Source organism: Canis lupus, chromosome 9, assembly GCF_003254725.2.
Source record: "Canis lupus dingo isolate Sandy chromosome 9, ASM325472v2, whole genome shotgun sequence".
Taxonomy (NCBI): Eukaryota; Metazoa; Chordata; class Mammalia; order Carnivora; family Canidae; genus Canis; species Canis lupus.
In genome coordinates this window covers 56,353,011-56,366,840 of record NC_064251.1, presented here as the reverse complement: position 1 = coordinate 56,366,840, position 13,830 = coordinate 56,353,011, and the positions used below count along the sequence as shown (strand labels likewise).

Genomic DNA, 13,830 nt, shown 5'->3' with positions numbered 1-13,830 from the left:
ATTTATTTATTCATGAGACACACACACACAGAGGCAGAGACACAGGCAGAGGGAGAAGCAGGCTCTATGCAGGGAGCCTAATGTGGGACTCAATCCTGGGACTCCAGGATCACGACGTGGGCTGAAGGCAGATACTTAACCGCTGAGCCACCCAGGCATCCCATACATCAATTTTTTAAAAAAGATTTTATTTGAGAGAGAGTGTATAAGCAGGGGGAGCTGAAGAGGGAGAGGGAGCAGTTCTCTGCAGAGCAGGGAGCCACATGTAGGGCTCGATCCCAAGATCCTGGGATCATGACCTGAGCCCAAGACAGATGCCTAACTGGCTGAGACACCCAGGCGCCCCAGATTACATCAATTTTTAATCCTACCAGCAACAATGAGACTGCTTTTTCCCCAATGTTCTTGTCAGTGCTGGGCATTGCTCTTTTAAAAAAGTGGCCAATCCTAGCCAGGCTCAAAGTGGTTTGCATTCAGAAGATATCATCCAGCAATCCAAAATAATATCAAAATAACTCAAGTTCTTTTCTTGCATTTCTCAAGGGATAGATACCCAGACCACTGCGATCCTTTAAAATAGTCCCCTTTTCTTCTCCATCCCATATCTTCCACACACTGCAAGTGTCCCTTCGGCCACCTCACCCTCTCCTATTTTCTGAAGAACTTTTCCTGCTTCTTCCTGTCACCCAGCACTATGTGTGTGTGTGTGTGTGTGTGTGTGTGTGTTGACCTCTCAATTCTGTCCATTCACACATTCTCCATCACAAAATCCCCAAAGAACTGCACTGGCAGGCAATGACCCTCTTCAGATGGTGAAGAGAGGACAAAACTACATAGGCAAAATCCTTTGTGGGTGGGTGGGGCAAAGCCTTAGCCCTGTTATCTGGTCAGGTCAGAGAGATTTGCGGTGGGCTCCTCAGAGACTAGGTAGTGTGTGTTGGTCTAGTGCCTCTGGAACTGGGTTTAGCACATAGTAGGAACTTAATATTGGTTCAATGGATGTGGGAGTACTGAGAAATGATCAGTTCTGTGCTGGGAGTAGCAAGACATGTTTCCGCAGGTATTTAACCTGGGTGTGGCAGCAAGAAGGTTACCTTGAGCAGCAAGAAGGATATCTCTTCCTTTGAAGGGAGAATTAAAGGATGGGAGAAGTTAAAGCTGAGGGTGACTAGGGAGAAGGTAGAGGGAATTCTACTTGATGGCTTTTTTTTTTTTTTTTTTTTTTTCTCTATGAAAAAGGAGAGTTGGAATACGGTAAGAGGCAGAGGTCTGGAGAAGCCACTTGGGGAGACGGATGGAGGGACAAGTGGAACAATTCTAAGTGGTGGTGAGGGCTCAGGTGAAGGTGGAGGCAATGATGTGTGGGTATCATCCTTGCAGAACCTCAGGGAGAAAATGAACGGACGGGGAAGGCCCTCTAACACCGGGGAATGGATGTGGTGAGCCTTAGCCGATGAAAGCGAAGCCAGAAAAGCAGGCACTATGTGGAGGGGGTAGTGGGTGGGAAGCTGGAATTTGAGATTTCACGTGGACCAGTTGTGTGGCCCTGTGGGTACATGGCTGAGGCGCAGGGGAGAGTCATGGACACGAGGACGCCGAGGGATTGGGGCCAGGTTGGCCTGAGGATGTTAAAGGCGCCCAGAATCCAGGGCGGCGCGGGGAGCAGCCACGTGACAGCCCCCCTTGATTGGTCGACAGAGAAGCATAGTTGAGAAGATGGCGGCCCAGCGAGAACCTCATCAAAGTAGGTCTGTAACCCACGGCGGCACCCGGGGTGCTGGGGGGCGGTGAGGGGCGGGACAAGGAGGCGCTGTGGAAGAGGGAGAGTGTGCGTGAGGTGTCGGCAGGGCTGGATTTCCAGAAGCAGCGCGTAGCTCCAGCCACACATGGGTTCCTTGTCCCCCCGCCTGAAACCCAGGTTCCTAACACGCATCAGCGGGCCCAGGATAGAGTCTTAGCGCTCCTTCGAGTTAGGGAACTCGAGGAGAACCACGATCGGGTAAAAATGGCGCAGGGTCAGCGGGGCCTTGAACGGCGGGGCGAGCCGAGGCCAGGCCCTCCGGTGGCGTCGCGCGTCTCCACGGCGACGGGACGCGTGGCCTGGGCGTGGGCGGGGATGTGGGCGGGGCTCCGGGCGGGGCGGGGCGGGGCGTCTCTGTGACGCCGGGGGCCGGGCCTAAATGGCGAAACCCGAGAGGCTCCCGGGGGGGTTTGAACTGGCCAATGGGCGAGCTGCCGACCGGGTGTCGGAAAAGGAGGCGGAAGCGGGGAGGAGTCGCCGCGGGAGCCGGACTGCATCCGCCGCGGCGTCTCCATGGCACGACCCCGGCCTCCGACTTCAACGACTTCATAAGGAGACGTTTCTGGGCGCAGCCGTGTCGCTCCTGGTGAGAGGCCGCCGGCAGGCGGGACCCCGGGCGCTCCGGGCGCTCTGCGGCCACCGGCGGGCCCGGTCCCCACGGGCGGCACGGCCCCCGCCGGCCCCGGCCCCCGCCGCCCCCGGCCCCCGCCTCCAGCTCCGGGCGCGCTCGTCCGGCTCCCGTCGGAATGTGGCCCCTGCCCCGCCCCCCGGCGCGGGCCTCCTCCTGCTCGGGCTAACGGGCGGGCCGGCCCCTCCCCCTGACCTGGCCTCCGGCCGGACTCGACTCACTCCTCTGCCGCCCCCCGGCCGGGCCTCACCCTCTCTCTATGGGCAGCACCTGGCTTCCTCCTGCCCGCTGGTGGGTGGTCGTCCCTCCTCCCCGCCGACCAGACTGGCCCCGCGGCCCCCGCCCGCCGGTGGGCGTCGCCCCGGCCGCGTCTCCCTCGCTGCGGCCCTCGGCCGGGCAGTTGCTGCCCCACCCCGCGGCCGACCCGGGCAGCGGGATCACCCGTCCGGGGGCCTCACCGGGGCGAGGGGGGTGCCCCCCGCCCGCGCACCACCCCGCGGCCGACCCGCTCCAGCTCGGACCCTGGATCCCAGCGGCCGCCGGCTGCTGCGCCTGGGAGGATTTTCCCGCAGCGGTCGGGGGTACCCAGTGTACCCAGCTGCGGCCGCGCCCCTTCCCCTTGCAGCCGCCGCCCCTCCCGCCTTCAAATACTCCTGGTCCTCTCCGGGTTTCTGTTCTCCCGGGAACGCCCCTCTCCTAGGAGACTGTTGCCCCGGCCCCGCCCCGAATATCCCTCCAGCTCCCTGCGCTGGGTTCGGCCCTTTAGGGCCCACTTGGGGGCCTAGCTGTGCCCGCCCTCCAAGCTCGCCTGCCAGCACCTCAGGTTTTCCCTCTGGCGGCCCACCCACCTTCGCTCCTGGGCGGGGCCTGGGCGTGGTGGTCCTTGCCCCCGAAGTTCGCTCTCCGCCCTCCCCGGGGAGGGGAGCTCCCTCTGTGCTCCCCACCCACCCACCGGCCACCAACCCGCCGGCCCGGCCCGCATGTCGCTCAGCCTCTCCTATCTCCCTCCACTTTGGCAGGACAGTTGCTGTGCGACTTGGACAGTAGAGGAGCACCTCCCAAGTTTTCATCCAACTGCCACCCCCAAAGCTTCCACCCTCCTCCCCTCAGAGAGGACGTTTGATGCCGGGCCCCTGAGATTCTCATTGACAAGCCCCTCTGGGTCCCCCTGAGCAGAGCCTGCTGACCCAATTGCCCACCTTTGCGGCTTTGATGCCTAAGCCATGTCTGCCTCATCCTCAGGCGGCTCCCCCAGGTACTGCCAATGTGGGGGGCGCCTCTGCAGAAGGGCAGGGAAAGGTGGCCAGGGACCCCCAGGCCAGGCTCTCTGGAGGCTTCTCATTTCAGGTTCCCCATTCTGTGTATTGAAGGTCTGGATCAAAACGTTGAAGTCATTTTTTAAAGGGAAGGAGGAAGAAAGTTTTCACTGGCAATCCCAGCCCTCCCTCCCCAGGTCCTTTTTGAAAGGAAGCTACATGTAAATAAATAACCCCAATGTAGGAGGTGGAGGTGGCAGTTAACAAGGTGTTAATGCAGTCCAGGTGATTTGATGGCAAGCCCACAAGGGGAGACAGATTTCCCAGATCTGTTGGCTTTTAAGTGAGGGGCCAGGGAACAAAAACAAAAAACCTGTCTACTCAGACTTGGTATTCCTCACCTAAAATGATGAGTAGGGAGCAGTAAATATATTTTTTCATCAAAGTGTGATACACCTACAGCAGGATGCATGCGAAAGTGCTCGAGCATTTTTATTTAGGTTGCATTTTTAGGTTGCGTTATTCTCCCCTAAGGATTTGTGGAGAGGGTGAAGTCCTATCTGGAGGGTGTCTGGAGGTAGCGGGATGGATCAAATGAATTTTCCAAGTCCCTTTCCATCATGGAATTCTTGGATGCTTTGCTGCCAAACGTTGGAGATTAAACTTTTGCTGTATTTGCAAATCTGGTGATGGGGGCTATTTATGTATGAATGTGATGAATTACACATAGTATTTAAAAAAAAAAAAAAAACTCTCCAAAACAAAAATAACCCTGCTTCCCAGGATTTTAAAGGGTAGCAAGTAGAATATTTGGGGACATAGTAACTTTCCATCATCTGACTTGAAGATTTGACTATTAATTTTATGAATTTGAGTCATAGGGACTTTGTTCCTGGGCCTGCTGCTCTTTTTATGTCTGTCACAGAGCATTTCTCCAGGGCCACCTCTGCTCCAGGTGCAGTCCTGGGCACTTTCACACTTGGCCAAACTAATACCTTGCCTGTTGCTCCCCTGCTGCCTGCTTTTTTGTCACCTGACAGACCAGATGACTGCTAGGCTTTTCAGCAAAAGGTCACAATACGTGTGATGCGACGGCAGAGGTTAAGAGGCCAGCTCTGCGAATGCCCATCACCCCCTGTTTCCATCCCCCTGCTGGGCACACCATGTGTGTTCGGTGGCCCAGTAAAGGGAGCCAAGTGATTCCAGACTGGTTCTCCTAGCCGTGAACTTGTGTGTAATTTCGGGAGATCTAAGAAATAGAAGAGCCCTAGTTTTCTGCTTATAATCTGGTTCTTGTGCCTGGGTGCAGGTTTCCATCGTGTGGGAAGAACGGAGTAACAAGTCTCACGCAGAAAAAGGTCTTGAGGACACCTTGTGGCGCACCCAGTGTGACTGTGACGGTAGGTGACGTGCACACGGAGCAGCCCTCCGGTCTGTGGCCCCACCAGAAATGCTTTTGTACACCTTTTCCAGGGGCTGCCTTTCCCTGCTGGCACCGCTGTGGCCCAGTGCTCTGCTAGGTGCTTTCGTGCATATCCTGCTGATTGTTTTTTTTTGTTTTGTTTTTATTTTGTTTTTTGCCTGCGGTACGGCTGCTGGGTGTGAGGAAGTTGTCTTAACCTAATTCTTTCAAATTCCAGAAGTCCTGAGAACACATTTTCCCAAAAAAAGAAGACGATAAAAGTAAAAGAACGGGGAGGGTATAGTTGCAGATGGTGGGCAAGGGCTGTGTAGCTGGGGTTCTGCCCTGCTTGTACTCTCTTCTGAATCTCTACAACCTTCTTATCTCAGTGCTTCCTTTAGCTGTCCGTTTTCCCCATCTTTTACCTGCCTACTGCCTGATTTAGTCTGCACTCTAACCATTTTGTGTGTCTCCTATGCTAATCTGCATGCCCAGCTCAGATTCTGGGGCAGAAGGATTCCTCTGCTTTCCAGCTGTGCTCACTAAATCTCCAGAGGAGCTATGCCTTCCAGCAGGCTGGGAAGGAGAGTCAGCTCTGAGGACCCTGGGGCTTGGGTTCAGGCTCTTTGGTGGAACCCGCAGGTCTTGCAGACCCCTCTCTTGAGCAGACCTAGATCTTCCAGGTAGTCTTCGGCTGGGATCTCTACGGGCATCTGCTGAATGGCACTGCTGCCTTGATTCCTGCCTGCATGCCCATAGTTGGTAGCTGTCCTGCTCGCTTGGTGGCTAGGCTTTCAGTGGCCCCCAGAGGCTGTGAGCTCTGTTTTTCATGCCAGTTTACTCATCCACAGATCAACCTTTTTTGTGTTATCCTTCCCTGCCTGCCAGAAGCGAACCATGAAGGACCGCTCTTCAACTCCCCCCTTACATGTTCATGTGGATGAAAACACTCCCGTCCACGTCCACATAAAAAAACTCCCGAAACCATCAGCAACCAACAGCCAGGTAGGAGCATGCCGGTCGGGCGAGGTGAAGGCTGTGGAGCAGGGTGACACTGCCCAGCACGGCCTCCTCGTGCTTCAAACTCCAAAGGTTTGGGAGACAAATGTACTTGCTTTCAGTGGTCAGCTGCCTGGTTGGAAGGCAGGCAGCACTGTCATCCAGAAATGGCAGCAGTAGCCTTAGTCAGAAGAGACTCCCCTGCAGAGTTGGAAGTGGATGCCACCGGAGTGAGACCACGGCCAGCTGTGTGGGGAAGTGACCCTGGGTTTGTCCCTTTCCACAGAAATCTCATAAGCGCGGAATGAAAGGGGACACCGTGAATGTGCGGCGGAGTGTCCGGGTGAAAACCAAGGTACCTTGGATGCCCCCTGGAAAATCATCCGCCCGGCATGTGGGATGCAAGTGGGAGGTAGGCTCATTCTTGTTCAGGCTTTTCTTCTCGGACTGGTCAGGTTCTAGCAGGCCTCAAACTCGGTATGATTCAGGGTCGGCTGTAGCTCTTAGAGACGTCCCAGTAGGTCCTGTTTACTGAGTGTCTGACTCAACCCTGGAAGTACGCGAATGTTTTTGAGTCCTTACAACACTGTGATGTGGTGGTTCTTGCTCTCCTCACGGACAGATGAGGAAACCAAGGTTCAGAGAGATGAAGTCCTAGAGAAAGTAGCAGATTTGGAGTCAGGGCTGAGGGAGGCCTCATTCTAGAGGATGTACCCTTGGCCTCTGATCTGTATGTGCGGAGCCACATGTCTTTTCCCATGTAACTGTGATAGTATCTGAAGCGTAACCAAACAGATATAGACCAGGTGCATATCTAAGAAAACACCACCTCTTTTGAGGTAGTCCCTGTAAGAGATGTCATCAAAACCACTTTTGGAATTAATCTCTTGCCTTCCATATTAGTAGTCAAAGTGCCAAGAGAATAACTGTCCTTTTTTTTTTAGCTATGCCTCAACATGTTTTGCTTGTCTATCCATCCATCCATCCATCCATGCAGTGATTCTTGTAGCTTATGTTTCTAGAGACTTGTGCCAGATGCTGCCAGGCGCTGGGGTGACAGCTACAGACTGGCAGGTGTACCTTCCTTAGGCTTACCTTCTAGTCAATTACAATGAGAAACCTTAGCGATGAGACAAGACGTTTTGGCTGCATTTTAGACAAAGATCTCATTATCGGGACAAGTAAAAAGGACCTGAGGCTGCTTTGAGATGATGATGCCTGGTCCATTCCAAAACATTCAGTCTTTTGCCGATAGTTGATTACTTTTAAAATTAGAAATAAAAAATAAAATTACTCTGAAGTCCTACTTCACAAGTGTGACTCCCTGATTTACCAGTTTTACCTAAGAGACAAAGGGAGTACGGGGTATTCTAGGGAATAAGTGAAAAGTGTTCTGACCAGTGTGTGTGTGTGTGTGTATGTGTGTGTGTGTGTGTACGGACACAGTACTACACACACACACACACACATATATATGTGTATACACGTACATATATATATATAAATACATATAAAAGATTGGAATTAAAATGCTGTCTTCCATTTTTCACATGTACCTCCCTAATAATCACTGAAATGTAAATGAAAAATAGCTGTATTTTATTTTTTATTTTTTTATTTAATTTTTTAAATGATTTTATTTATTCACGAGAGACAGAGAGAGAGAGAGAGAGAGAGGCAGAGACACAGGCAGAGGGAGAAGCAGGCTCCGTGCAGGGAGCCTGATGTGGGACTCGATCCCGGGTTCCCAGGATCACGTCCTGGGCTAAAGGTGATGCTAAACTGCTGAGCCACCCGAGCTGCCCAAAAAACAGCTATATTTTGGAAACAAACATAAGCCCTAATTTTTGTTGAATGAATGTAATTGGAAAGCTCATTGGTATCTCCTGTTGGCAAGCATATGAAAAATCAGCAAACCTTATTAGACTGGAGAGGATGGTGAAACCATTTAATGGCTCTAGAGCATTTATCTAAACATTGATGCTATAGTTGTTTTTAAATTTTTTTTTTTCAGATTTTTAAATGTTCAAGTCATCTCTATACCCCACTTGGGGTTTGAGCACACAACCCCTGAGATCAAAAGTTATATGTTTCCCTGACCAAACCAGCCAGGCACCCAGGGATGCTATCATTTTATGTGTAGGAATTGATTCTGTAGGGTGTTTTTTGTTTGTTTGTTTTTAAGATTTTATTTATTCATGAGAGACACAGAGAGAGAGAGAAAGGCAGAGACACAGGCAGAGGGAGAAGCAGGCTCCATGCAGGGAGTTTGATGCGGGACCCAATCCCAGGACCCCAGGATCACGCCCTGGGCCAAAGGCAGACACTACTAAACTGCTGAGCCACCCAGGGATCCCTGATTCTGTAGTTTTTTTTTTTTTTTTAATTTTTATTTATTTATGATAGTCACAGAGAGAGAGAGAGGCAGAGACATAGGCAGAGGGAGAAGCAGGCTCCATGCACCGGGAGCCCGACGTGGGATTCGATCCCGGGTCTCCAGGATCGCGCCCTGAGCCAAAGGCAGGCGCTAAACTGCTGCGCCGCCCAGGGATCCCTGATTCTGTAGTTTTATACTTAGGAAATTATCCTTAAAAAACCACAGAAGAGTACAGGGATCATGTATAAAGATATTTGTAAGAGAGAAAAACTGGAAAAACCCAAATGTTTATTAGGAGGGTACTGGTGAATTATGATACATCCATACAATGTACATCTATACAACCAAAGGTAGATATTTATATATGATAATGAAGCACGGAGCCACACATCATGTAGAGTTTGGCCCTATTTGTGCAAAAAAGAACATCTGTGGGGCATTTGGCTGGCATAGTCTGAAGAGCATGCTACTCTTAATCGTGGAGTTATTATGAGTTTGGGCATAGAAATTACTTCAAAAAAAGAAAAAAGAAATAAAATAAAAAGGACATCTGTATCTATGTGTATATACATGTGTTTGTTTATGCATAACACTTTCTGGAAAGATATACAAGAAGTAATAAGTAGTGATTACTTCTAGGGTGTAGGGGGCTTTAATGATTTATTTTTTTATGGTCTGCTTGAATTTCATTAAAGCAAGCATACAATTAAAAATGCTTTTGAGGGGCACTTGGCTGGCTCAGTTGGTGGAGTGCGTGACTCTTGATCTTGGGGTCTTAAATTCACGCTCCACATTAGTGGTAGAGATTACATTAAAAAATCTTTAAAAAATATGCTTTTTAAAAAAACAGAAAAGACTTAGTAGCTTTGAAGTATACATTGAAGATACCACTATGGAAATTGATGTCCCTGTTGACCTAGGTTGCTAGGAGCTGTGGTACCCCTTGGAAAGCTCAATGTCCACTTTCAGTCCTGGAGCCACATAATTCTAGAAATGGAGGAGCCCAGAGAAGTGACTTATTTCTCAAATAGCAGCTGTATTTCATTCTGCCCTCTTAAGCCAGTGCCTTTCCCTCTTCTCAGTGGTGTTTTATGTTTCTGGGAAAAGGCTACGCTGGCCCTTTCCATTTTGGACAAGGGAGAGAGACCCTACAAGGAGGAAATATTGAGTGAGCTGGACATGGACCCCAGAAGCTGCTATGTACATGTGGAGATTCTTGTTTGATTTATTTTTTATTTTTTATTTTTTATTTTATTTTTTAATTTTTTTTAAATTTATTTATGATAGTCACACAGAGAGAGAGAGAGAGAGAGGCAGAGACACAGGCAGAGGGAGAAGCAGGCTCCATGCACCGGGAGCCTGACGTGGGATTCGATCCCGGGTCTCCAGGATCGCACCCTGGGCCAAAGGCAGGCGCCAAACCGCTGCGCCACCCAGGGATCCCTGATTTTTTTTTTTTTAAGATTTTTATTTATTTGTTCATGAGAGACACAGAAAGAGAGAGGCAGAGACACAGGCAGAAGGAGAAGCAGGCTCCATGCAGTGAGCCTGATGTGGGACACGAACCCGGGAATCCGGGATCATGCCCTGAGCCAAAGGCAGCCGCCCAACCTCCGAGCCACTCAGGCATCCCTCTTGTTTGATTTTTTAAAACCCCTTCTGGTATAGAAGATTGATCATCGTGGGGAGAAAAGAGATCTGGGATTTTTCTCTACCCTATTATTATTATTATATTTTTAAAAGATTTTATTTATTTATTCATGATATACATAGAGAGAGGCAGAGACACAGGAGGAGGGAGAAGCAGGCTCCATACTAGAAGCCCGACGGGGGACTCGATCCCGGGACTCCAGGATCATGCCCTGGGCCAAAGGCAGGCACTGAACTGCTGAGCCACCCAGGGATCCCCCTCTCTACCCTATTATTAAAAGTGATCTAGGGCAGCCCAGATGGCTCAGCGGTTTAGTGCTGCCTTCAGCCCAAGGCCATCCTGGAGACCTGGGATCGAGTCCCGTGTCAGGCTCCCTGCGTGGAGCCTACTTCTCCCTCTGCCTGTGTCTCTGCCTCTCTCTCTCTCTCTCTCTCTCTGTCTCTCATGAATAAATAAATAAAAAAATCTTTAAAAAAAAATAAAAGTGATCTATTTTTATTATGGAATGTTGAAAATACAGACAAGTAGACCATCACCTGTAACGTTACCACTCTAATGTGGCTGCTATTAAGTTTCAAAAACTTTTTATGAAAAGCTAGGAAAATACACACATAAAAAGTGTATTGCTTGATTGATGAATATTTATTTATTTATTTATTTATTGTTTAGAAGATTTTATTTATTCATGAGAGACACAGAGAGAGAGAGAGATGCAGAGACACAGGCAGAGGGAGAAGCAGGCTCCATGCTATGCAAGGAGCCTGATGTGGGACTTGATCCCCGGTCTCCAGGATCACACCTTGAGCTGCAGGCGGTGCTAAACCGCTGCGCCACCAGGGCTGCCCGATTGATGAATATTTATAAACAGAATACACCTGTGTAACTACTACCTCACTTAAGAAACCCCATCATCACCAGCTTCCCCAGAAGCTCCCCTCTGGGGAGGCAGGCGCTCAACCACTGAGCTACCCAAGTGCTCCCCTGATGGCTATCATTGCCACTCCCCAGGGGAACCACCCTCCTGAAACTGCTAATATTTTGGTATATTTAGTGTCACACTTTTTCCTATGCATAGTTTTGGGTTTTCAAATATTGTCATCATACTATATTTTGTTCTATTATCATCCTTTTAAATATTGCAAACTTTTTGTCTTAAAAAAGTAGTGTATAGTTACTGTTGAAAAATTAGAAAATCCAAACCACAAGGAAGAAAGTAAAAGACACCCGTCATCCCATCACTCTGAGAAGAGCTCTGGAACTTCTAGGTGGAAGCCTACCTGATCTTTTCTTGTGAAGAGACTCCTTATTTTGATTTTTGTAACAATGGGATCATATTTTACTTATTGTATTCTTTTTAAATTTTATTTATTTATTTTTCATCATATTCTTTTAAAATATATTTGGCTATATTTACACTGCATGTTATTTTTTTAAGGCAGTATTCCATTGTGTATTTGTACTGTGATGTATTTATTTATTTTTAAGATTTTATTTATTTGAGAGAGAGCAAGCATGAGCAGGGGAGAGAGGCAGAGGAAAAGGGAGAAGCAAACTCCCCACTGAGCAGGGTGTCCAATGTGGGACTTGATCCCAGGACCCTGGGATCATGACCTGAGCCCAGGTAGACACTTAACTGACAGCTACCCAGATGACCCTGTACTATGATGTATTTAACTAATACTATCTTGTCATCTGTATCTATCCTTGCCTTGGTTTTAAATATTCATTCATATTCGTAGGTATTCTTGATAAGTCTGTAGAAATAGAATTGCCAGGACGAAGGGCACATGCAGTTTTAAAATCGTACCCTGTATGTCCTACTTGTTTGGCATGAGAGTTACTCTTTTACTGAATACTTCTTTTATTCTTCTTCCCCTGGAAACTGGAAGGTTTTTTAAGCTTAAAAGGAGCACAGAACTGTACGGAAAGTGAGAAATAGCAATTACTTAATGCAACAGAATAGACTGAGTCATGTTCAACATATCAAAAACCCATGGAAACCCTGGCTCCCAGGCTGTGTTAACTTTCTATCTGGAATCTTACAAGCAAAGTGTTATACAGCTTTCCATAAACTTTTCATTGGAGCACATGCATTTTATTTAAAAAATGTATTTTTATGTTGATATATTTAAATATATTCCAGACCTCATACCCTTTGATCCCTAAATTGTTCAGGATGCATTTCTAATATTTTTCTATTTTTTTAAGATTTAAAAAAAATATTTATTTATTTATGATAGACATAGAGAGAGAGGCAGAGACACAGGAGGAGGGAGAAGCAGGCCCATGCCGGGAGCCTGACGTGGGACTCGATCCTGGGACTCCAGGATCGCGCCCTGGGCCAAAGGCAGACGCTAAACCGCTGAGCCACCCAGGGATCCCCTAAGATTATTTATTTATTTATTCATGAGAGACACACACAGAGAGGCAGAGACACAGGCAGAGGGAGAAGCAGGCTCCACGCAGGGAGTCCAATGCAGGACTCAGTCCTGGGACCCCAGGATCATGCCCTGAGCCAAAGGCAACCACTCAACTGCTGAGCCACCCAGGCGTCCTATTTCTAATATTTTTCTATATGACCAAAATAACAGTGATTAGTCCTAAAAACTTTATTATTATATATCTGCTCCATGTTCAAATTTACCCACTTGTCCCTAAAATACCTTTTATAGCAGATTTGTGTTACTTTCAACTATCCACTGTCATGCATTCATATTCATTTCAAAGACTTTTGACACATTTCCCTTCTACCCTTGGTATAGGAAAATATCTATTGCCCAAACCTTTGCCAACTTGGGGTATTATTACTACTTTTGCCCGTCTGTTCTATCCTTTATTTTAAAATTGACACTGAAATACAGGCTTATTTCTTGGTAGAGAATCTTGAGATGGGGAAGGTAATATTTCATCAAGAGGGCCCGATGTGCTGTCCGTCCTGGGTCCCTGTGGTTGGCCCTCAGCGGTTTAGTTCTTCCTGTCTCCAGCGGACAAGCAGGTATGCTGGAACCAAAGCTTGTGGCCTTGCCTCATGAATTCACATGTCTCTCCCTCCTCTGCATCAGAATCCACCTCATTGTCTGGAGATCACGCCACCATCTTCAGAAAAGCTGGTCTCGGTGATGCGGTTAAGTGACCTCTCCACAGAAGATGACGACTCGGGTCACTGTAAAATGAACCGTTATGATAAGAAGATTGACAGTCTAATGAATGCGGTTGGTTGTCTCAAGTCTGAGGTGAGGGAGGTGGGGGGCTGGAATAGCTAGTGCCCTGAGGATGTGATGGACCACCCAGCTCAGTTCCTGGTGGAGTGCTTCCTTCAGGCTGCCGCCTGTGGGTCCTCCCATCCTTCTCAGCAGCCTCCTGGGGCTTTAGATGCCTCTGAGGAGGTACCCTGGGCAACCCGGGCTCCCTCTACAGGGAGCACCTAGCCCGGACCTGGCCTGACCCCTCCTGGTGCTCTGTATGGATGCCCTGGTCTGACATGTCACAACAATAAATGAAACTGGTGGTGGTATTGTCCCCATTTTGGAGATGAAGTGGCTGGGACACTGGGACCTCTGTTTCCCATTTGACATAATAGTTTAGAAGGAGAACAAAGTCCTAAAGAGGTGGAGAAAGTTTGTCCTCAGTTAGCGGGCTGTGTCTTTGGACAGGATCTAACAATGGTATTAGAAACAACCTGGAAGTCCGTGGCCCCAGCCGGGAGTGTGGCAGAG

The 13,830-nt window shown here is 48.9% G+C and overlaps 1 protein-coding gene across 20 annotated transcripts in view; it reads left to right on the top strand.

Moving 5' to 3' along the window:
* The first annotated feature begins 1,695 nt into the window (after nt 1-1,695).
* Nucleotides 1,696-13,830, top strand: part of ODF2 (outer dense fiber of sperm tails 2) — a 35,789-nt gene continuing 23,654 nt past the window's right edge. The window contains exons 1-6 of one of the 20 annotated variants that reach the window (XM_025475332.2): nt 1,727-1,748; nt 3,449-3,684; nt 4,995-5,085; nt 5,976-6,092; nt 6,373-6,498; nt 13,177-13,347. In XM_025475332.2, coding sequence (XP_025331117.1) covers nt 3,653-3,684; nt 4,995-5,085; nt 5,976-6,092; nt 6,373-6,498; nt 13,177-13,347 — 537 coding nt within the window. In that variant the 5' untranslated portion in view covers nt 1,727-1,748; nt 3,449-3,652. Of the gene's footprint in view, nt 1,749-2,208; nt 2,388-2,569; nt 2,721-3,232; nt 3,253-3,448; nt 3,685-4,994; nt 5,086-5,938; nt 6,093-6,372; nt 6,499-13,176; nt 13,348-13,830 lie in introns of those variants that run through there. The other 19 variants (XM_025475330.1, XM_025475331.3, XM_025475333.2 and 16 more) reach the window with 19 other exon arrangements.